At 47.5% G+C, this 25,029-nt stretch overlaps 1 protein-coding gene across 3 annotated transcripts in view; it reads right to left on the bottom strand.

Moving 5' to 3' along the window:
- The window catches only part of LOC140394196 (ADP-ribosylation factor-binding protein GGA1-like), a 55,187-nt gene that overhangs the window by 17,558 nt on the left and 12,600 nt on the right, over window positions 1–25,029 (bottom strand). For all 3 annotated transcript variants that reach the window (XM_072481173.1, XM_072481175.1, XM_072481174.1), the window contains exons 4-11: window positions 17,389–17,487; window positions 10,768–10,891; window positions 10,195–10,295; window positions 9,553–9,633; window positions 8,810–8,947; window positions 8,577–8,658; window positions 7,708–7,818; window positions 3,052–3,174 (exon numbers count right to left, since the gene is read on the bottom strand). In XM_072481173.1, coding sequence (XP_072337274.1) covers window positions 3,052–3,174; window positions 7,708–7,818; window positions 8,577–8,658; window positions 8,810–8,947; window positions 9,553–9,633; window positions 10,195–10,295; window positions 10,768–10,891; window positions 17,389–17,487 — 859 coding nt within the window. The remainder of the gene's footprint in view (window positions 1–3,051; window positions 3,175–7,707; window positions 7,819–8,576; window positions 8,659–8,809; window positions 8,948–9,552; window positions 9,634–10,194; window positions 10,296–10,767; window positions 10,892–17,388; window positions 17,488–25,029) is intronic.

The following is a 25,029-nucleotide window of genomic DNA, read 5'->3' as shown; positions in this document are numbered from 1 at the left end:
AACATCACAGGTTCTGCCATAGAACCCAACGGCCTTGTCCATTAGAACAAGGGTGCTTTAGTGTGCCCAACATCTGTAGTTTAAACGGAAATCTCAGTGTTGTGGCAGCTAGCAAGGAGATTGTGGATTAAGGCAGTCAGGCCAGGAATTGAAAAAAAGGAAACACAGAACAGAAAGGTTTTACAACAATATCCTAACATTAAGTGTCTGATGTCTTTTATTCGATTTCAATTAAGTGCGACCACCAGGTTTGTACATTTTAACACAAATAACCTTTTAAATAATGATTTAAAAAAATAAAAGATAGGCATCGTTGACTTCACATGGCTATCTTCCTGTTGGTTCCTTTCTCCAGTTATTTAAAAAAAATATATTTTATTAAGGCATTTATAATTTTAACCATCAGGTATCAACAGAAACAAAAACAAGATAACCAACACACCCACCCAGTAACAAACCTCAGCCAACATGGCTTACACAAACAGGACCTCCTTCCCTAGCCCTCTCTCCACTGTTTTACCTGACCTTACCCCCCCTCCCCCCACTGACGGCTTAATTTTCCCCGAAGAAGTCGAGGAACGGCTGCCACCTCCGGGCAAACTCCTGCAGCGATCCCCTCAAGGCGAATTCGATTTTCTCGAATCTGAGAAACCCCGTCATGTCGCTAACCCATACCCCCAACAACTTCGGGGGCTTCGAGTCCCTCCATCCCACTAGGATCCGGGGCCAACCAGGAAGGCAAAGGCTAGAATATCAGCCTCTCTTACCCCCTGGGATCCCGGATCTTCCGACACACCAAAGATCGCCACCTCTGGACTTGGAACCACCCTCACTTTTAATACTTCTGACATGACATCAGCAAACCCCTGCCAGAAACCCCTCAGCCTCGGACATGCCCAAAACATATGAATATGGTTCACAGATCCCCCCGCATAGCGCCCACACCTATCCTCCATCCCCTCAAAGAACCTGCTCATCCGGGCCACCGTCATGTGCGCCCTGTGGATCATCTTGAATTGTATCAGACTGAGCCTGGCACAGGACGAGGATGCACTGATTCGCCTCAGGGCCTCCTCCCATAATCCAGCCTCCAACTCCCCACCCAGCTCTTCTTGCCATTTTCGCTTCACCTCTCCTATCGGGGCTCCCTCTCACTCCATTAGTTCTATGTAGATCTCGGGAGACATTCCCCTCCCCTACTCCTACTCTCGACACCACCTTATCCTGTAGCCCTTGGGGTGGCAGATTCGGGAAGGTCAAAACCTGCCTCCGCACAAAATCCCTAACCTGCAGATACCGGAACCCATTCCTATCTGGCAGCTCAAACACCTCCTCCAACTCCTCCAAGCTCGGGAAGCCCTCATCAATAAAGAGATCACCAAATCTCTCAATCCTCGCCCGCTGCCACCTCTGGAACACCCCATCCAGCCCTCTTGAAGCGAACCGGTGGTGATCACATATCGGTGCCCACACCGACGCCCCCTCCAGCCCCATGTGCTGCCGCCACTGTCCCCACACCCTCAGAGCTGACACTACTTCCGTACCAGCTTACCCGAACAGGCGCTGGAATATGGCGACTAGAAGCTTTTCACAGTAACTTCATACTTGTGACAATAAAGGGTTATTACTATTACTACTATTATTATTACTCTCGAGGAATTAAGGGCTATGGAGAGAGAGCGGGTAAATGGAGTTGAAATCAGCCATGATTGAATGGTGGAGTGGACTCGATGGGCCGAATGGCCTTACTTCCACTCCTATGTCTTATGGTCTACCGGGCTTGTTGAGTATCTGGCCGGCAAGAACAGCAGAGGTGCTGTTAACCCGTTTCTTTATATGAGGCCGCCTCCACCCGCTGCCAAACCGACCCCTCCCCCACCACCCACTTCCTGACCATCGCTATGTTCGCCGCCCAAGAATAATTTATAAAATTCGGAAGGGCTCACCCACAAGGGGTCTTCCAAAACTAGATTGCCAATGGTTACTTTCTCATTACACAGACCCAGTCTAGGATGGCCTGTTCTCTAGTTTGTTCCTCAACACATTGGTCCAGAAAACCATCCCGTATACTCTCCAGAAATTCGTCCTCTACGGTATTGTGACTAATTTGATTTGCCCAATCTATATGCAGATTTAAATCACCCATAATTACAGATGTTCCTTTATCGCAAGCATCTCAAATTTCCTGTTTAATGCTATTCCCAACACTTACAGTTTTGGGGTCTGTATACAACGGCCACTAACGGTTTTTGCCCTTGGGCGTTTCTCAGCTCGACCCATACAGATTTCACACCGTCGGAGCTAATATCCTTCCTCATTATTGCGTTAATTTTCACTTTATCTGGCTCTACAACTCCACTGTCTTTTCTTTTTTGTCTATCCTTCCTAAATACTGAATACCCCTGGATGTTCAGTTCCCATCCCTGGTCACCCTGCAGCCGTAATCCTGATTATATCATATCCGTTTACATCGATTAGCGCGTAAATTACTTGTCCCGCTCCCAATATTTTTCACTGTGGCCCTGTTTGAATCTGGCCCTTGGTTTCTCTGCCTATCACTTTTCTTATTCCCCTTTCTGTCTTTTGTTTTCGTCCTTGTTTCCTCTGACTCCTTGCATGGGGTCCCATCCCCCTGTCATTTGAGTTTAAACCCTCCCCAGCCACTCCAGCAAATAGTCCCCCTAGGACATCAGCTTTCTCTCTCTTCCCACTCACACCACAAATCCACCTAAGAGGGCAGATGGGTCCTCAGTTCAGCATCTCATCTGAAAGATGCCGCCTCCAACTCTGCAGCATTGTCTCAGTATTGCCCTGGGAGTGTCAGCCTGAATTATGTTCTCAAGTATCTGGAGTGGGACTGAACCTAGGATCTCCTGTCTCAAATGCAAGTAAGGTACAACTGAGTGAAGCATGTTTGACCAATCGAGAAGAGAGAAGGATGTAGTCAAGGGAAGAAACTTTGCATATTGCCAGCAGCAGTGTGCTGCAGACCAAGACATTTGTGTAACTGAGTGCTATTTTATTTAGTTAAAAGAGCAGAATGTTACTCACCCAATGACATCAGCTCTTCATCTAACCAGGGTGGCAGCTGCTTCCCAGGGTCCAGGTTTGAGAAGGTTCCAGGATTTCTAAAGTCCAACTCTAGTTCAGTTAAATCTGCCAGCATGGGATCAGCTTCAAAAATTAAAGGTTTGAGTTTAGATCCCGATTCCCAAAATAAATTGAGATTTAATTCAAGCACAAACTACTTGTACTCTCACGTCGCTATCCTCAGTCCTCCACACTCGCACTCGGCCCTCTCCAACCCTGGTCCTCCACACTCACACTCAAATCTCTCCGCCCCTGATTCTCCCCAGTCGCACTCTGACCCTCTCAGTACTTACATGGATGGACAAAACGGAAAAGATATTGAGTTGCATTGTAGTTTAATGAGGACGTTAATGCAATAGTGCGGAAGGAAATTAGCTCCACCGATGTGGAATCTGTATGGGTAGAACTGAGAAACACCAAGGGGCAAAACGTTAGTGGGGTTGTATATAGACCCTCAAACTGAAGTGTTGATGTTGAGGGTGGCATTAAATAGGAAATTAGAGATGCGTGCGATAAAGGAATATCTGTAATTATGGGTGACTTTAATCTGCATATAGATTGGGCAAATCAGATTAGTAACACTAGCGCAGAGGAGGAATTCCTCAAGTGTGTACGGGACGGCTTTCTGGGCCGATACATTGAGGGTCCAACTAGAGAACAGGCCATTCTAAACTGAGTATTGTGTAATGAGGAAGGAATAATTGGCAATCTAGTCGTGCAAGGTTATTTAGGGATTAGCAAACATAATATGATGGAATTCTTCATCAAGATGGAGAGTGACTTAGATTCTGAGACGAGGGTCCTGAATCTAAATAAAGGAAACATGGTATGAGATTTATGTTGGCTACGATGGATTGGGGAATGGGTAATGGCAAATGTACAAACAGAGCATGGTTGAACTACAGCAATTGTTCATTCCTGTCTGGCGCAAACATAAACGGGAAAGGTGGCCAAACCATGGCTTACAAGGGAAATTAGAGATCGTATTAGATCCAAGGAAGAGACATAAAAATTGGCCAGAAAAACAGCAGACCGCTTTGCACAGTGGCAGTATCGTAGCTGATGAGGTTTAATCGATTATTGCTTATTAAAAACTTTTCCTTGGCGCTGTGAGGCATCAGTGCTAACCATTGAGCCACCATGCTGCCCTCTTTCTTAACAAATGTACTGGAATTTTGCCAGGGTGTAACTAGACATGCTTGTTAGGTGAATTGGACATTCTGAATTCTCCCTCGGTGTACCCAAATAAGCGCCGTAGTGTGGCAACTAGGGGATTTTCATAGTAACTTAATTGCAGTGTTAATGTAAGCCTACTGGTGACACTAATAAAGGTTATTATTATTGGGGAGCCACTGGATGAATGTAGATGTATTTGGACTTTTCAGAAGCCTTTCGACAAGGTTCCACCAAGAGATTAGCATGTAAAATTAAAGCACCTGTGATTACAACATAGAATATACAGTGCAGAAGGAGGCCATTCGGCCCATCGAGTCTGCACCAACCCACTTAAGCCCTCACGTCCACCCTATCCCCGTAACCCAATAACCCCTCCTAACCTTTTTGGTCACTAAGGGCAATTTAGCATGGCCAATCCACCTAACCTGCACGTCTTTGGACTGTGGGAGGAAACCGGAGCACCTGGAGGAAACCCACGCAGACACGGGGAGAACGTGCAGACTCCGCACGTGACCCATTGGTGAATCGAACCTGGGACCCTTGCGCTGTGAAGCCACATTGCTAGCCACTTGTGCTACCGTGCTGCCCATGCGGTTGGGGGTAGTGTATTGAGATAGGTAGAAAATTGGCTGTCAGACAGGAAACAAAGAGTAGAATTAAACGGGCCTGTTTCCAAATGGCAAACAGTGACTATTGGAATACCGCTGGGATCAGTGCTGGGAGCCCAGCTATTCACAATATATATTAATGACTTCGAGGGAACTAAATGTGATATTTCCAAATTTGCAGATGACACAAAGCTGGGTGGGAGGGTGAGCTGTGAGGAGGATGAAGAGATGCTCCAGTGTGAATTGGACAAGTTGAGAGAGTGGGCAAATGAATGGCAGATGCAGTATAATGTGAATTAATGTGAGATTATCCACTTTGGGAGCAAAAACAGGAAGGCAGATTATCTGGATGGCTATAGATTGAGAGAGGAGAATCATAAACAAGAACCTGGGTGTCCTTGTACTCCAGTCACTGAAGGTAAACATGCAGGTGCAGCAGGTGGTAAAGAAGGCAAATGGTACGCTGGCCTTCGTAGCGAGAGGATTCGAGAGTGGGAGCAGGGATGTCTGGATACAGTAATACAGGGCCTGGGTGAGACCACACCACGAATATTGTGTGCAGATTTGGTCTCCTTATCCGAGGAAGGACATTATTGCTATGGAGGCTGTGCAGCGAAGATTTGCCAGACTGATTCCTGGGATGGTGGGACAGACGTATGAGGAGAGACCGAGTCGGTTAGGATTATATTCGCTGGAGTTTTAAAAAATGAAGGAGGAATGAAAGCAGCACAGTGGTTAGCTCTGCTACCTCACAGTGTCAAAGACCCAGTTTCGATACCAACCTTAGGTGGACTGTGTGGTGTTTGCACATTTTCAGTGTGTCTGCGTGGGTTTCCTCTGGGTGCTCTAGTTTCCTCCCACAGTCCAAAGATGTGCAGGTTATGTGGATTAGCCATGCTGAATTGCCCCTTAATGTCCAACGGTTGTGAGAGGTTACGGGGATAGGGCGGAGGAGTGGGCAAGGGTGGGGTGCTCTTTCGCTGGATCGGTGAAGGCTCGATGGGCCGAATGGCCTCCTTCTGAACGGTAGGGATTCTATGATTCTATTTTCAGATCTCATAGAAACCTATTAAATTCTAACAGGACGAGACAGAGTAGATGCAGGAAGAATGTTCCACTCAAAGTCTAAGGATATGGGGTAAACCATTTAGGGCTGAAATGAGAAATGTTTTCACCTAGAGATTGGTGAGCCTGTGGAATTCGCTATCACAGTGAAGAGGTAGAATTCCGAACGGACTACAGAAGATACAAAATGGATGCCGCCTGATATAAAATGGACTTGTCAATGTTCTTGGCCCTATGTTATTATCAGTGTCTGCTGCTGAAGTAGTAAAGCGTTGTGCAAAACAATTGATCCACAACCAGATACATCCGGAGAGACAATGAGTCGTTGGCAACCTTTGCCCAATGTCTGTATTCTTAGCTTCTTGTAACTGACAAAGGGGCCCCAAATTAATGAACGAGCAAGGAATGAGGAAGGACATGTTCAACATGGCTGGACTATTGACCCCATGACTTTATGTAACCGTTATCTATGTAATGAATTGATCGGGTAAGGCAAACTGCCAATTAGAGGCTATAGGAGCTAACTTGCAGCCATTTATGGCATTGAAGATGCATGTTATGAATTGTGATGCAAACAGAATTGATTGGGTATATGTAAATGCGAATGCAAACTAATTCCGCTTTCCTTCTGTATATTAACCCAGTGCGACCTCAGCTCAGGCGAGAAAAGGTGCTGCTCAGACCGTGGGGGTCAAAGGCCTTTTCATAGATTATCATAGAATTTGCAGTGCAGAAGGAGGCCATTCGGCCCATCGAGTCTGCACCGGCTCTTGGAAAGAGCACCCTACCCAAGGTCAACACCTCCACCCTATCCCCATAACGCAGTAACCCCACCCAACACTAAGGGCAATTTTGGACACTAAGGGCAATTTATCATGGCCAATCCACCTAACCTGCACATCTTTGGACTGTGGGAGGAAACCGGAGCACCCGGAGGAAACCCACGCACACACGGGGAGGATGTGCAGGCTCCGCACAGACAGTGACCCAAGCCGGAATCGAACCTGGGACCCTGGAGCTGTGAAGCAATTGTGCTATCCACAATGCTACCGTGCTGCCCCTGAGCCCTTTTCAGAGCCCTTTTCTCCCAGGGCTCTGAAAATAAATTGCTTCTTTACTCACTCAAAGGTCTATTCGTGAATATTTTCACCTACAACAGAAAGCAGTTGAGGTCAAAATATTGTGTGTTTTCAAGAAGGCATTAAGATATAGCTCTTGGAGCTAAAGGGGATCAAAATCAAAGGATAAGGGGGCAAAGCGGGAACAACTTACCGAGTTGGATGATCAGCCATGGTCATATTGAATGGCGGAACAGGCTTGAATAACCGAATGGCCTTCTACTGTTCCTATTTTCTATGTTTCTCGGACTCTGGTCCTCCACCCTCGCACTCTGACCTTTCTGACTCCAGCTGTCCGCACAAATACACTCTGACCCCAGCTGTCCATGCACATACACTTTGACCTCTCGGACTATGGCTCTCACACTTTGACCTGGGCACTTCACAGCCTTTCAACATCAAACAACTTTTGATCTTGACAAATATTCTCCTTGGAGCCCTAGCACCAATAATATTGTCATGCAAGATTTTTTTTTTTTCCCCACTGAATACATTTTAATTTTCAAAAAGAAAAAAACTCACATTTCCTCTTGAGCATTCTGTAACCATTTACACCTCTTCATCAGAAAGCACACAAAATAAACATTGGTTAAAATGGTGTATTGAAGCCTGCCACTTGCAATGAGTAGCAGGCAGACACCCGGGATTACCTTTGGAAGCTGCTTCTGTCGAAGCCATTCTCTCCTCCTCGTGTCCCTCCACTATCTTCTTGTACAAGTTGACCACGAGGGTGAGTGAATCATTGGCTTGTAGAATCTCCACTAGAAAGTTGGGAAAGAAATCAGCATTACTGGGCTCCATGACAGAAGAGTAGGAAGCAAATGTTTCCCTTCCCGAAACAGCTGGAAATTACATTTGCACAAACCTTTCTTGGTAGCACAGCCTTGGGAAGATTTTTCTAGTTACGTAGATAAAAGCTGTGGAGATAGGCTACACTGTGAGGGTCCGCGAGAGGGTGCAGAGATTTACCAGAATGGTTCCAGGGATGAGGGATTTGAGCTGCAAGGTTAGGTGGGAAAAGCTGAAATTGTTCTCCTTGGAGCAAAGGAGATTGAGGGGAGAAGGGTACATGATTATGACAGCTTTGGATAACGTAAGCAAAGGAAAAACTGTTCCCATCAGCTGACAGCACAAGGACGAGGGGACAAAGATTTACGGTTTTGTGCAAGAGGTGCAGAAGGAATGAGAGGAAGAATTTATTTTACGCAATGAGTGGTAATGATCTGGAATGTGGTGGATTCGGAAACAATCCATGATTTCAAAAGGAAACTGGATGAGCACATGAACAAATAAACAGCTGAGCTATGGGGATCAAGCGGAGGAGGGGATTGCTGTGCAGAGACCTGACACAGACTCAATGGAGCCAGGAGCCACGTTTTCTGCTGTAGTAAATGACTTTCTGGCACTTGGCTAGAAACAGATCAAGAAACCCCCACCGCCACAAATCGCCTGCACCCCGTCCCCAGCACATTCCCCATTAAACCAGACCCTCTGCCATTCCCCCAGGCAGGAAACGTACCCAATGCTTCATCATTATCTACGGTGTCACTCGCGAGTCGGAATAGTGTCGGCCGCAGCTTCTCACAGCGCTGATACAAGCCCTGTTCACAAACAGAGGGGAACACAGTAAGAAAAGAGTAAACCTGTGGTGAAAATAATATTGTCAGACTTTTAAAATAACAGACACAAACAGAGACCCACGAGTTAGTTACAAATTAAAATCTAGTCAAGGAGCTTGTATAAAATTGTCACCGTCAGTATTTGCATCTGGTCTTCGGGCAAGCTGTCTCTCTGGTACAGGCTCAGCATTTCGCTCAGCAACTTGGTATTGTTGTGCACTTCCTCGATGGTGTGAATCCTTTTGCTGATTTTCTCAGACTTTTCCTGGTCCTGTGAACAATTTCAGTTTGAGAATTTACTGGGTAACAAAAAACTCCAATTACATTCACTCTTGTTTTCCTTCACAATACTTCCAGCCATACACTCAAAGCAGGCAGATGATGTGTGACACAAAGCTTCATGAGCAAGACTAGACGTGGAGTGTTGGTTGGCTGTTTAACTGTGATAACCTTTGCAGAACACACTTCCAGTGAGTACTGGAATTCAAGCTGGACTTCGTGCATGGACACAAAGATGGAGGGCAACTGGAGCCTTTGCAGAGCTCCCCTGCCGGGGTCATCTGACTCGCAGACCAGGAATGAGCCCCAGACCCTGTTAATGCAATACTTAGCCACGGAACCAAAACTCATTATCTTGAACCTCTTAACACCAGCTGAAGGAAATCCATGTTATAAGTATGCAGTCTAATTGCTGTATTGTTCTGACTCAGACCTGCCCCAAGTCCTTTATCCTGCCTCATCACTGCCAGGTAAAGTGGGTCACAAGATACACATTGTAGGGTTTAGCGGGTCAGTGGGAATGCACTGCTGGTTTACAGGCTCAATAAGCCGCAGTTGTGTTTTACAGAAGTTTGCCAGCATTGTGAACAAACTCACCTCTTTGATGACATTCTTAATCAGTCTGTTGGCAGCCTGCAAGTCCTCTGGGTTTGTGCTATTGATGAGTCTTGCAAGGAGCTGTGGGGACAGAATTTTACAGAAAGGATTTGCTTTTTCCACTTTCGTTGAACTCATTTATCACCCAAGAGGGTAGAGCTGAAATTCTCCAAACCTTCAAATATCACATTTTATTTTCAAACCTGGTTTGCAGTAAGATACATTTTTTGTTGCAGAATTTCTCACACATTAAATAAGCCATATTCCATTGATTTGCCCAAAAGTTACTGTCTCACCACCACTGTGATGGTAGACATTGGGGTAGAAATAAGAAAACAAAGACTTTACATTTTATATTTCCCCTTTCTTAATCCCAAAGTGAAAAAAAAGAGAAAAAAGGTCAATCAGTGGTCGAAAGCAAGATGCAGAAATACCATCAGGAATAATCAGGTCAAAGTAATGGCGAAGGGTAGCGATTGGGGAGGTGACAAGTGTGTGTGCTCATGATGAAGGTCACGAGAGAGGTACAGTCAGAGGAGAGGAGCTGGAGATTTGAGGAAGGGCACGTTGGGATTGCAGAGAACGAGAAGACTAAGGGTGACAGCACGTCATGAGTGTGTACTGTAGAGGTGTATTTTTTACCTTTGATTTCTCATCGTCATCAAAAAGTGAGCTCTTCATTCTTGGTGAAGGCGGTGGTAAAGGTCTCTCATTTGGTAATTTAGGATCCTTCTTTATGACGCCTAAGGAATGGGGGGAAAAACATAAGGAAGGGAAATGAGTGTCATATTACTCTGCACACCCAGCTAGTCATCATTTGAGAAAATGCATGCAGAGCACAATAGGTATGGAAAGGGATTCAATGGTAGATAAGAGTTCATCATAGGGGAGATTGTACATGGGTATGGGAGGTATCAGCTGTTTTGTGGGCGAGATGTTAAACCGAAGCCCTATCTGCCCTCTCAGATGAACGTAAAAGATTCCGCTATTTCAAAGAGCAGGGAGGCTTATTTGTCAACTACCACCATTTTTAAAAATCTGATCATCATCACATCGCTGTTTGAGTGTGTGCTAATTAACTTTCATGCTTAAACATTACAACAGTGTCTATACGTCAAAAGTTCTTTGGGAACATCCTGAAGATGTGAAAGGCACTTTAGAAATAAAAGTATTTTTTTGTTACACACTGTGCCGGGTCAGCTGCGTATTACATACCTTGTTTCTTCAGCATCTGATAAGCGTCTCTGATCTTCAATTCACTTGGCAGCCATAGTGTCCAACTGTACAGCATTTCTATTATCTTAGTCTTCACTTGTTCTGAAGACCACAGGCCCAGGTACTGCAGGGAGGAAAATGTAGATTAAAGAAGGTCTAACTGCAGGGAATGGCACCTTCGCTCTCCTCACGCTGTCATCCTACATTGTCTTTCAACTGACCCATACTCGCATGGATCACTCGGGGAGTGTCAATTGTTGGAAAACAGTTGAGGAATCCAAAGATGCTCAGATGTTTAATTTCATGATTGATATGTTTTAGGAATATATCTTTTAGGTTGAGGATTGGAGTGTTAAATGTAAGATAAATGAAAAAACATCTGGAATTAAAGCGAAATACTGTGGAAAGCTTCAATAAGAACAGAAAGTGCTGAAAAGATTGAGTAGGACTGGCAGCATCTGGAGAGAGAACAGAGTTAATGTTTTGAGATGAATATGACCAGAACTGAGCAAGGGCAGAAATATGATTTGTTATTTGCCATTGGAAGAGGATGAAGGGGAAGGAAAAGCAAAGGTCTGGAGTAAGGGAGACAGCAGGCAAAATTACATGACAAAGTTGTCACAGAACAAAAGCAAAAGGAGAGGTAATGGTTGCAGTAAAGAAACAAAGCATTTGTCTGCACCGTGTTAATGACAGAATAATGAACAGCTTTGTTTGTCATCAAAAACTTGAAAGGTAAGATTCAAACTGGCAGATGGCACACTGTTTATAGTCTGAAATTGTTGAATTCCATGTTAAGTCCAGAAGGCATATAATTGGAAGATAAAGTGTTGTTCACCAAGTTTACGTTTAGATTCACTGGAACACTGCCAGGACAGAAATGTGAGCGTGAGAACAAGATGGTGAATTACAAAGGCTCGACATCAGAACCTCTGGGGCATGCTTGTACACTGAGTGGAGGTGTTCCACAAAGCAGTCTCCCATTTGCTTTTGGTCTCCCCAGTGTGGCAGAGACCTCAGTATGAGCAACAAAAACAGCATACTAAATTGAAAATGAACTGAAAGAAGTTAAGCAAATCGCTGCATCACCTCAACAATGTGTTTGGGACTTTGGACAGTGAGGAGAGAAGAAGTAAAAGGGAAGGTGATGCACCTTCTGCAATTGCATAAGAAGGGGATGAGGTGTCAGGAGGACCAGGGTGTCACTGAGGAAACAGTCCCTTTGGAATGCTCGCAGACGGGGTGAGAGTCCCCCCAATCCGGCTGATAACATGGAACGTGAGGGGCCTGAACGGGCCGGTGAAGAGGGCTCGAGTGTTCGGGCGCTTGGAGGGACTGAAGGCAGACGTGGCTATGCTCCAAGAGACACACCTGAAGGTGGCGGACCAGGTCAGGTTAAGAAGGGGATGGGTAGGACAGGTATTTCACTCAGGACTGGACACGAAGAATAGAGGGGTGGCAATATTAGTGGGAAAGCATGTGTCATTTGAGGCTAAGACTATCGTAGTGGATAATGGAGGGAGATATGTGATGGTGAGCGGTAGGCTGCAAGGGACGAGGGTGGTGTTGGTAAATGTATACGCCCCGAACTGGGATGATGCTGGATTTATGAAGCGCATGTTGGGGCGCATTCCGGACTTGGAGGTAGGAGGACTGATAATGGGAGGGGACTTTAATACGGTGCTGGACCCAGCACTGGACCGCTCCAGATCAAGGACGGGAAGGAGGCCGGCGGTGGTCAAGGTGCTATGGGGTTTTATGGATCAGATGGGGGGAGTGGACCCATGGAGGTTTGCAAGACCGCAGGCCAGGGAATTTTCTTTTTTCTCCCACGTACATAAGGTTTACTCCCGGATAGATTTCTTTGTTCTGGGTAGGGCGCTTATTCCGAGAGTGGAGGGGACGGAGTATTCGGCCATAGCCGTGTCGGACCATGCCCCGCACTGGGTGGAAATGGTGCTGGGAGAGGAGAGGGACCAACGCCCGCTGTGGCGGTTGGACGTGGGACTGCTGGCTGATGAGGTGGTGTGTGGGAAGGTGAGGGGGTGCATTGAAAGGTACTTGGAGGCCAACGACAATGGGGAGGTGCGAGTGGGGGGTGGTATGGGAGGCGTTGAAGGCGGTGGTCAGGGGAGAGCTGATCTCCATTAGGGCTCATAGGGAGAAGACAGAGGGCATGGAAAGGGAGAGGTTAGTGGGAGAGATCTTGCAAGTGGACAGGAGATACGCAGAGGCCCCGGAAGAAAGAGTACTCAGGGAACAGCGACGGCTCCAGATGGAGTTTGACGTACTGACCACGGGCAAGGCGGAGGTACAATGGAGGAAGGCGCAGGCGGCAACCTATGAGTACGGGGAAAAGGCCAGTCGGATGCTGGCGCACCAGCTCCGTAAGAGGGCGGCAGCGAGGGAAACAGGGGGAATCAAAGATGGAAGGGGAGCCACGGTTCGAAGTGCCACGAAAATAAATAAGGTATTCAAGGCCTTCTATGAAGAGCTGTACAGGTCCCAGCCCCCAGGGGGGGAAGGGGGGGATGAGGCGATTTCTGGACCAGCTGGGGTTCCCGACGGTGGAGGAGCAGGAGGCGGCTGGTTTGGGAGCACCAATTGGGTTGGAGGAGCTGAGTAAGGGCTTGGGGAGCATGCAGGCGGGGAAGGCCCCGGGGCCAGTCGGGTTCTATAGAAAATATGTGGACCTGCTGGCCCCGCTGCTAGTGAGGACCTTTAACGAGGCAAGAGAGGAGGGAACCCTGCCCCAGACAATGTCGGAGGCGACAATCTCCTTGATTCTTAAGCGCGACAAGGATCCACTGCAATGTGGATCGTACAGGCCGATATCGCTCCTCAATGTGGACGCTAAGTTATTGGCAAAAGTGCTGGCCACGAGGATTGAGGACTGTGTCCCGGGGGTGATTCATGAGGACCAGACGGGATTTGTAAAGGGCAGGCAGTTAAATACCAATGTGCGGCGGCTCTTAAACGTGATAATGATGACATCGGAGGAGGGAGAGGCGGAGATAGTGGCAGCTATGGACGCGGAAAAAGCCTTTGACCGAGTAGAGTGGGAGTACCTCTGGGAGGTATTGCGCAGGTTTGGGTTCGGGGGAGGGTTTATTAGATGGGTTAAGCTCCTTTATAGCGCCCCAGTGGCGAGTGTAGTGACAAACCGGCGGAGGTCGGAGTACTTTCAGCTGTACCGAGGGACGAGGCAGGGGTGCCCCCAGTCCCCCCTGTTGTTTGCACTGGCGATCGAACCCTTGGCCATATCACTTAGGGAGTCCAAGAAATGGAGGGGAATAGTCCGCAGGGGAGAGGAGCATCGGGTATCGCTATACGCGGATGACCTGCTGCTATACGTGGCGGACCCAATAGAGGGGATGGTGGAGGTCATGCAGACTCTGAAGGAGTTTGGGGAGTTCTCGGGCTACAAGCTTAATGTAGGGAAGAGTGAGCTTTTTGTATTACAGGCAGGGTCCAAGAAAGAGGGATAGGGGACCTACCGCTGAGGAGGGCGGAGAGGAGTTTTCGGTATCTGGGGGATACAGGTGGCCAGAGGCTGGGGGGCCCTACATAAACTGAATTTGACGAGGTTGGTGGAGCAAATGGAGGAGGATTTTAAAAGATGGGACATGCTCCCGCTCTCGCTGGCGGGTAGGGTGCAGTCGGTCAAAATGGTGGTCCTTCAAGGTTTTTGTTCGTGTTTCAGTGCCTCCCCATCGTGATCACCAAGGGCTTTTTCAAGAAAGTAGGTAGGAGTATTATGGGGTATGTGTGGGCAAATAAGACACCGAGGGTTAGAAGAGGGTTCTTGGAACGCAACAGGGACCGAGGAGGGTTGGCTTTGCCAAACCTAGAGAGTTACTACTGGGCAGCAAACATGGCGATGATCCGCAAGTGGGTCATGGAGGGAGAGGGGGCGGCATGGAAGAGGATGGAGATGGCGTCCTGTAAAGGAACGAGCCTGGGGGCGTTGATAACGGCACCGCTGCCGCTCTCGCCGACAAAACACACCACAAGCCCGGTGGTGGCGGTAACGCAAAGGATCTGGGGCCAGTGGAGAAGGCACAGGGGTGCAATGGGAGCATCGGTGTGGTCCCCGATCAGGGGTAACCACCGGTTTGTCCCGGGGAAGATGGACGGGGGGTTCCAAGGCTGGCATCGGGCGGGGATTAGAAGAATGGGGGACCTGTTCATTGACGGGGCATTTGCGAGCCTAGGGGCACTGGAGGAGAAATTTGAGTTACCCCCAGGAAACGCATTTAGATATATGCAGGTGAGGGCTTTTGTGAGGCAACGGGTGAGGGAATTTCCGTTGCTCCCGGCACAAGAAGTTCAAGATAGGGTGATCTCGGGGGTATGGGTCGGGGAGGGCAAGGTGTTGGAAATATACCAAGAGATGAAAGAGGGGGAAGCGCTTGTAGAAGAATTGAAAGGTAAATGAGAGGAGGAGCTGGGGGAGGAGATTGAGGAAGGGCTATGGGCTGATGCCCTGGGCCGGGTTAATACCTCCTCCTCGTGTGCCAGGCTCAGTCTGATACAATTTAAGGTGGTTCACAGAGCGCATTTGACGAGGGCGAGGCTGAGTAGGTTCTTTGGAGTAGAGGATAGATGTGAAAGATGTTCAGGGAGCCCGGCGAACCATGTCCATATGTTTTGGTCATGCCCGGCACTGGAGGGGTTCTGGAGAGGAGTGGCGGGAGTAATATCTCAGGTGGTGAAAGTCCGGGTCAAGCCAAGCTGGGGGCTAGCAATATTTGGAGTAGGGGATGAGCCGGGAGTGCAGGAGGCGAAAGAGGCCGGAATTCTGGCCTTTGCGTCCCTAGTAGCCCGGCGAAGGGTCTTGCTATTGTGGAAGGAGGCGAAGCCCCCTAGCCTGGAGGCCTGGATAAACGACATGGCGGGGTTCATAAAATTGGAGAGAATTAAGTTTGCTTTGAGAGGGTCTGCACAAGGATTCTACAGGCGGTGGCAACCGTTCCTAGAATACCTCGCGGAGCGTTAGAGGAAGGTCGGTCAGCAGCAGCAGCAGCAACCCTGGGGTGGGAGGGGGGAACGAGAGATTGCTGGAGGGGACGGATGAGCGGGGGATAACATGGAGGGTGGGGGAAACTGGCACGAATGGGCGAGAGCCAGTGTACAAAGCTATGTAAATATACCATCTTGCCATGTATATATCTTGCTCAGGGAGAATTTGCGTTATTTTGTTACGGGGGGTTATTATTTGTAAGGGGAAAAAAATTGTGTTGTTATAAAATGGAATGCTCGCAGAGGAAAGTAGGGGTTGATGTGTTTGGTGGAAACATCATGCTGGAAGTGAAGGATATGGCAGAACACGATCCTTTGAATGTGGAGACTGGTGAGTGGAAAGTGAGGGCAAGGGGACTCCTATCAATAATTGCCAGTCAAAGGATGGTTCATGATTACTTAAGAGGGCTGGAGTCAGAGGTGTGAAACAGTAAGCTATAGATGGTTCTCTCACTCAGCTTTGTGATGGAGCTACAGACTGGTACTATTGTACTTGGTGCCATTAAGGGGATAAATTATTCATGTAATTTTCTAGATCAAAGACAAGCTGAAAAACAAATGGTAAACAAGGGAAGTTCTTAAAGTATCCCTATACTTTCCAGACCAAAAGCGACAGGTTTGGAAATAGTGGTTGAAATGGTGTGAATATCTCTCTGGGATATCGGAGGGATGCTACGTTGCCATGGGGATAGGTTGCCGGAGAGGTACCTTTTTGTGCTGGAAATCTAAGTGCCAGACTTGGAAACGGAGGAATAGTGGCGAGTTCCTGAGAGCTGTGACATTCCTTCATTTGGTCCCAGAGCACGTGAGAAAACCCTCAAAATCCTGGCAAGAATAGGGGAAGTCTTGGGTAGAATCAGAATGGGAAGTGATCTGTTAAGATTTGGGGGTTTAAAGAATAAAGGGCTCATGAAATATAGTGTCAAAGTACTATTGGTTTTGTTTCCAACTCCTACACAGTAAAGGTTTTTGTTTAAAATGTGAAAACTGTGGCATAATTCCTTTCAGTTAAGAGCTAATAATTGAAATTTCTTTTTTTAAAGTTAATGGTCTCCCTTGTGATCATAACACCAGGAATGGAAAAGTGCTGACCCCAGGATGTCCGAGAGAGTTATGACATCTGATAAGATATTCTCCAGCCACTTTTTGGGGAAAGTCCTTTCAACAAGGAATGTGTTTGACAAATTCGGAGGTGCTTAAGGTGTACAGATCAGACCCCATCTTGTATACTGTGTCCAGTTCTGGGCATCAAACCCAAGAAGAATATGTTGGCCTTAATGGGGGTCAGCATAGATTCAGCAGAATGGTACTGGACTAAAAGGAATAAATTATAAAATCAGATTGCATACACAAACTTGCATTCTCATTATTACAGGAGATTAAGGGGTGATCTAATCAAGATAATTAAAGGGCTCAGTAACAGAACAGGTGGTACAATCTTAAAACTGGAGCTATGATGTTTAGGGGTGATGTCAGGAAGCATTTTTTCATACAAAGTATAAAGAAATCACGGGAAAACTAGAAAAATTGGACTAAAAAAAAGCACTTATCATGGGCACCATCCCAATATTAAGTAATCTGGAAAGCATTCTACATTACCTTTGGTGATAAGACTTTAATGAGATCATTTAAAAATCTAAACTTCCCAGCTTCATTCTGAAAACGTTTGCCACAGTTATTCATGCAGGTCTCCAACACCTGTGGAAAAAAAAAAGACCAGGTCATCAAATTCCACACATACAAACATCAAGCCAAAATCGGCAGACACAACATACACTGAAAAGGTCAATCTGGGGAGAGAGTAAGAATGGTTTGTGAGCAAGAGGTCCGTGGAACAAATTCCTTGAGGGGGTGGTGGGGGTCAATGGGAGCACTTAGCATTGATCTATTCAACTTAATTACATCTTTTCCAGAAAGAAACATGTTTGTATACAATGTGTGAGTAATTTGAGACACTGCGGTGAGGGCAGCGTTGTTTAGAAAGAACAAGTATCTTCGCCCATCTGAGAAGCCTAAAAGCCGACATAGCCTTGCAGCAGGAAACACACCCGAGGGAGAAGGACCGGCTGCGGGTAAGAAAGGGCTGGGTGGAGCAGATGTACCATTCATGCTATGGGACGGAGCTGGGGAGTAGCCATTTTGATCAGTAAGAGGGTTAGGTTCATGGCGACAAGAGCGGTTACGAACCAAAGGGATGGTACGTCATGATCAACAGTGTTCTAGACGGGGCTGATTAATGTGTACATGCCCAACTGAGATGTCACAGCCTTCATAAAAAAGACCGTGGTTGAAATCTCCGACATTGACACACACTGACGGTTCATTGGAGGGCGGGGGTGGTGGTGGTGGTGGGGGGGGGGGGGGGGGGTCCCTACACCCCCACCCGATGAGAAGGAAATCTCGTTCTTTTCGCCAGTCCACAAGGCATACTCGAGAATAGACTTCTTTGCAGTGGGGAAAGCAGTGATTCCAGGAATAGTAAGAGCGGAATATTCTGCGATAGTTATCTCCGACCACACTCCACATTACATGGATGCTGGACACGGGCCTACTGGCCAATAAGGTCTTCTGCCAAAAAATATCACAAGCCATAGGTGAGTATGTTACAAATAACTGGAACAGGGAAGTCTCACCTTCCATGTTCTGGGAGGCACTGAAGGTGGTGATCAGGGAGAAATTATAGCATACAAGGCACATAGAGATAGGGAAGAGAGGGTGGCCAGGCAACAACTGATTGACTCCATCCTGGAGGTCGACAGAAAATACTCCGAGGCCCCAACCTTAGAGCTTCTGGTGGAGAGGAAAAAGCTCAAAATGAACTTTAACCTGCTATCCACCAGGAAAGCAGTGTACCAACTCCGCCAGACATGAGGGAAATGCTGGCCACCTACAGGCTCACCAACTGAGAAAGCAGGCAGCCACGAGGGAGACAGTGCAGGTAAAGGATAGCATAGGCAGACTGGTAATCGAGCAAAAAGAGGTCAACCATCCTTTTGAGACCTTCTCCCGAGGACTGTACACCTCCGAATCCCCCAACGGGGATGCAGAGACAAATTGGTTCCTCGATGGACTGGACATTGCCAGTTGTGGGGAACGATAGGCAGGAAGAAGCTCCAATAGGACCGGGCGAGATCATGGAGAGTATCAGCTCCATGCAGGTAGGGAAGGCGCCGGGACCCAACAGGTCCCCGGCGGACTTCTATAAGAAATTTGCACCAGCCTGGACCCGCACCTATGGGGCATGTTCGCAGACTCGCGAGCGAGGGGCACCCTGCCTCCTACACGAACACAGGCCACATTAACGCTGATAGCCAAAAAAGACAAGGACCCGACGGAATGTGGATCACATAGACCCATTTCACTGCAAAGATACTCACAAAAGTCCTGGCCAAGAGACTGGAGAACTGCATACCAGAGGTGGTCACAGAGGACCAGATGGGCTTTGTCAAGGGTCGGCAGCTAACTGCAAACATCAGGTGGCTGCTGAATGTAATAATGACCCCTTCCGGGAAGGGAACACCAGAGGTGATCGTCTCCCTGGATGCAGAAAAGGCCTTCGACCAAGTCAAATGGAAGTACTTCATCGAGGTGCTGGAGTGGTTTGGGCTAGGGACAGGATTCATCTCATGGATGAAACCCCTGTACAACGCCTCCAAGTTCGGACCAACACCAGCTCTGAATATTTCCAGCTACACAGAAGCACAAGGCAGGGATGCCCACTGTCCTCGCTCTTGTTCACCCTAGCAATTGAACCACTGGTGATTGCTCTGCAAGGTCCAAAAAGCTGGAAGCTGTGGCCTGAAAGCAATCATGCAGCTTCTGTGAGAGTTCGGAGCCTTCCCGGGCTGCAAACTCAACCTGGGCAAGAGCGAAACATTCCCAGTGAACCCGAACAGGAGAGAGACAGAGCTGGAGGGACTACCATTCAAACCAGCCCAAAACAAATTCCGCTAGCTGGGGATAGCCCACGACTGGGCACAGATCCACAAGTGGAACCTGGCCAGTCTGGCAGAGGAAGTAAAAATGGACCTGCAGAGATGGGATGCACTCCCACTTTCCCTGGCGGGGAGGGTGCAGGCGATCAAAATGAACATACTGCCGAGGTTCCTCTTCCTGTTGAAATCCATACTAATCTTCATCCCCGAAGCCTATTTCAACAAAGTGGACAAAATGATTATGGTGTTTGTGTGGGGGTGGGGGCTAAGAACCAGAGGACTCCCAAGTCAACACTGCAATGAAATGAAATTAAATGAAAATCGCTTATTGTCACAAGTAGGCTTCAACGAAGTTACTGTGAAAAGTCCCTAGTCGTCACATTCCGGCGCCTGTTCGGGGAGGCTGGTACGTGAATTGAACCGTGCTGCTGGCCTGCTTGGTCTGCTTTTTAAAAGCCAGCGATTTAGCCCAGTGTGCTAAACCAGCCAACGGAGGAAAAATAGTCTAGTCTTGCCAAATCTATAGTACTACCACTGGGCGGCCACAGCCGAGAGGGTGAGGGGATGGATACGAGAGCCAAACACAGAATGGGTAAAGCTGGAGGAGTCCTCCTACAAGGGAACGACCCTCCGAGCACTCGCCAAGGCACACATCCAGCCCAGTAGTGGTAGCCACATTGAAGACGTGGAATCAAATGAGGTAACATTTCGGTTTAACTGAGATGTCCTCCATGGCCCCCATCTGCGGCAACCACAAGTTCCCGCCAGCCATGCTTGACGCCATCTTTACAAAATGGAGACAGGACCGGGAGCCGCTAACGGTTAGAGATCTTTACATAGGGGACAGACTCGCAACCTATGACAAACTGTCGGAGGACCCGGACTGGAGCTCAGGCACCTCCAAATTAAACACTTTCTCTGTAAGGAGGTGGCAAAGTACCCCAGGACCCCGAGAGACACTCTCAAAGAACAATACAGCACAGGATTAGGACCTCCGGCCCTCCAAGCCTGCGCTGACCGTGGTACCTGCCTAAACTAAAACCATCTGCACTTATGGAGTCCGTATCCTTCCATTCATACCCTATTCATATATTTGTCTAGATGTCCCTCAAATTCCGCTATCGTACCTGCTCCCAGCACCTCCCCAGGCGTACCATATATTTACCACCCTCTTGTGTAAAAGAACTTGCCTCGCACATCTGTTCTAAACTTTTCCCGCGCACTTTAAACCTACGTCCCCTAGCACTTGACTCTTCTACCCTAGGAAAGAGCATCTAACTATCCACTCTGTCCATGCCACTCATAGTCTTGTAGACCTCTGTCAGGTCACCTCCCAACCTCCGTCGTTCCAGTGAGAACAGGCCGAGTTTATCTAACATATCCTCATAGCTAATGCCCTCCATATCAAGCAACATCCCAGTAAACCGCTTCTGTACCTTCTCCAAAGCATCGGCACCCTTCTGGTAATGTGGCGACCAGAATTGTACACAATATTCCAAATGATGCCGAACTAAGGTCCTGTACATAAGCTGCAACATGACTTGCCAATTTTAATGCCCCGACCGATGAAGGCCAACATGCTGTATGCCTTAGAACATAGAAAAATACAGCACAGAACTGGCCCTTCGGCCCACGATGTTGTGCCGAACCTTTGTCCTAGATTAATCATAGATTATCATTGAATTTACAGTGCAGAAGGAGGCCATTCGGCCCATTGAGTCTGCACCGGCTCTTGGAAAGAGCACCCTACCCAAAGTCAACACCTCCACCCAACACTCAGGGCAATTTTGGACACTAAGGGCAATTTATCATGGCCAATCCACCTAACCTGCACATCTTTGGACTGTGGGAGGAAACCGGAGCACCCGGAGGAAACCCACGCACACACGGGGAGGATGTGCAGACTCTGCACAGACAGTGACCCAAGCCGGAATGGAACCTGGGACCCTGGAGCTGTGAAGCAATTGTGCTATCCACAATGCTGCCGTGCTACCCTTAAGAACAAATAAATCTTCTTGACCACCTTATCCACATGCATTGCCACTTTCAGTGATCGGTGGACATGCAAGCCCAGATCTCTCTGCCTGTCAGTACTTGCAAGAGTTCTACCATTTATTGTGTAATTTCTACATGCATTGGATCTTCCAAAGTGCATTATCTCACACTTGTCCGGATTAAACTCCACCTGCCAGTTTATATCCTGTTGTATCCTCTGACAATCATCTTCACTATCCGCAACTCCACCAATTTTTGTGTCGTCTGTAAACTTTACTAATCAGACCAGCTACATTTTCTTCCAAAGCATTTATGTACACCACGAACAACAAAGGCCCCAGAACTGATCCCTGTGGAATGCCGCTAGTCACAGCCTTCGATTCAGAAAAACACCCTTTAACTGCTACCCTCTGTCTTCTGTGCCCAAGCCAGTTCTGTGTCCAACTTGCCGGCTCTCCTCTGACCCCATGTGACTTCACCTTTTGTACCTTGAAGTCCATGTATACAACATCTACTGCCTTTCTCTCATCTATCATCTTTGTCACTTCCTCGAAAAACTCGATCAAATTGGTGAGGCACGACCTCCCCTTCACAAAACCATGCTGTCCATAACTAATAAGCCCATTTGAACAGCAAAGAACAAAGAAAAGTACAGCACAGGAACAGGCCCTTCGGCCCTCCAAGCCCGTGCCGACCATGCGGCCCGACTAAACTACAATCTTCTACACTTCCTGGGTCCGTATCCCTCTATTCCCATCCTATTCATGTATTTGTCAAGATGCCCCTTAAATATCACTATCGTCCCTGCTTCCACCACCTCCTCCGGTAGCGAGTTCCAGGCACCCACTACCCTCTGTGTAAAAATATTTGCCTCGTACATCTACTCTAAACCTTGCCCCTCGCACCTTAAACATATGCCCCCTAGTAATTGACCCCTCTACCCTGGGGAAAAGCCTTTGACTATCCACTCTGTCTATGCCCCTCATAATTTTGTAGACCTCTATCAGGTCGCCCCTCAACCTCCGTCGTTCTAGTGAGAACAAACCGAGTTTATTCAACCGCTCCTCATAGCTAATGCCCTCCATACCAGGCACCATTCTGGTAAATCTCTTCTGCACCCTCTCTAAAGCCTCCACATCCTTCTGGTAGTGTGGCGACCAGAATTGAACACTGTACTCCAAATGTGGTCTAACTAAGGTTCTATACAGCTGCAACATGACTTGCCAATTCTTATACTCAATGCCCCGGCCAATGAAGGAAAGCATGCCGTGTGCCTTCTTGACTACCTTCTCCACCCGTGTTGCCCCTTTCAGTGACCTGTGGACCTGTACACCTAGATCTCTCTGACTTTCTAGGTGTTTCCAAATGTGAGTAAATCCTATCTCTAAGAATCTTTTCCAATAATTTCCCTACCAGTGACGCAAGGCTCACCAACCTATAATTTCCTGGATTATCCCTACCACCCTTCTTAAACAATGGAACAATATTGGCTACTTTCCAGTCCTCTGGAACTTCACCTATAGCCAATGAGGATACAAAGATTACTGTCATGGCCCCAGCAATTTCCTCCCGCAGTATTCTGTGGTAGATCCCATCAGGCCCTGGGGACTTATCTACTTTAATGTTTAAGATGCCCAACATCTCCTCTTTATTAATATCAACATGATTCAGAATATCTACACACTCTACCCTGTACTCCTCATCCACCAAGTCCTTCTCTTTGGTGAATACTGAGGCAAGTATTCATTTAGTATCTTTCCCATTTCCTCTGGTTCCATACATAGATTCCCTCCGATATCCTTGAATGGACCAACCCTTTCTCTGGCTACCCTCTTGCTCTTTACATATGTATAAAACGCCTTAGGATTTGTCTTAATCCTGTTTGCCAATGACATTTCATGACTTAACTCCTACCTTAAGTTCCTTCCTACTTGTTTTATATTCTTCAAGGGCTTTGTCTGGCCTAAGCCTTTTAGACCTTACCAATGCTTACTTTTTCTTTTTGACAAGATTGATAATATCCCTCGTTATCCAGGGTTGCGTATACTTGCCACCCTTATCTTTCGTCCTCACAGGTACATGCCGATCCTGAATTCTAATCAACTGACATTTGAAAGCCTCCCACATGCCGGATGTTGATTTTCCCTCAAACAGCCTCACCCAGTTTACACTCTCCAGATCCTGCCTAATGCTGTTGTAATTAGCCTTCCCCCAGTCTAACACCTTCACCTGAGGACCAGTCTTGTCTTTTTCCATAAGCAGCTTAAAACTTACAGAATAATGTTTTTTTCTTTCTATAAATTTAGTGTCCAATTCATTTTTCCAATTTAGGGGCAATTTAGTGTGGCCAATCTACCTACCCTGCACACCTTTGGGTTGGGGGGGGGGGGGGGGGGGGGGGTGAAACCTATGCAAACACGGGGAGAATGTGCAAACTCCACAAGGACAGTGACCCAGGGCCGGGATCGAACCTGGGAGCTTGGTGCCGTGAGGCAGCAGTGCTAACCACTGTGCCACCGTACTGCCCCTAAACTTACAGAATTATGATCACTGTTCCCAAAATGATCTCCTACTGAAACTTCGATCACCTGGCCAGGCTCATTTCCCAGCACCAGGTCTAATATGGCCCCTTCCCGAGTTGGGCTATTTGCATATTATTTCAAGAAACCCTCCTGGACGCCCCTTACAAATTATGCCGCATCCATGCCTCTAACAGTAAGTGTGTCCCAGTCAATATAGGGAAAGTTAAAATCACCCACCACGACAACCCTATTGTTTATGCATCTTTCCAAGATCGGTCTGCATATCTGATCCTCTATCCCCCGCTGGCTGTTAGGAGGTCTGTAGTAAACCCCCTACATTGTGACAGCAGCCATCCTATTCCTGAGCTCTACCCAGACTGCCCAGCTGCATGAACCCTCCAAGGTGCCCTCCCTCAGCACAGTTGTGATATTGTCCTTAACCAATAATGCAATTCCTCCACCCCTTTTGTACCCCCTCTATCCTGCCTGAAGCATCTAAATCCTGAAATGTTTAGTTGCCAATCCTGTCCCTCTTTCAATCAAGTTTCTGTAAGAGCAACATCACCGTTCCACATACTAATTCAAGCTCTAAGTTCATCTGTCTTACCTGAAATACTCCTCGCATTGAAACTAATGCACTTCAGCCTACCAGCCCCGCTGCTGTTCTGGCAGAACGTACCTCCAACAAGGAAGTGGGGGGGGGGGGGGGACCGCTTGTAAAAACCATTGTACATAGGACACGAACTAGCTTCTAAGTATCAGACACACTTTAGCTGCTACTTTGTAAA

This window comes from Scyliorhinus torazame, chromosome 17 (assembly GCF_047496885.1).
Source record: "Scyliorhinus torazame isolate Kashiwa2021f chromosome 17, sScyTor2.1, whole genome shotgun sequence".
Taxonomy (NCBI): Eukaryota; Metazoa; Chordata; class Chondrichthyes; order Carcharhiniformes; family Scyliorhinidae; genus Scyliorhinus; species Scyliorhinus torazame.
Note: the sequence above shows the minus strand (reverse complement) of the source record. Positions and strands in the feature narration are given on the sequence as shown.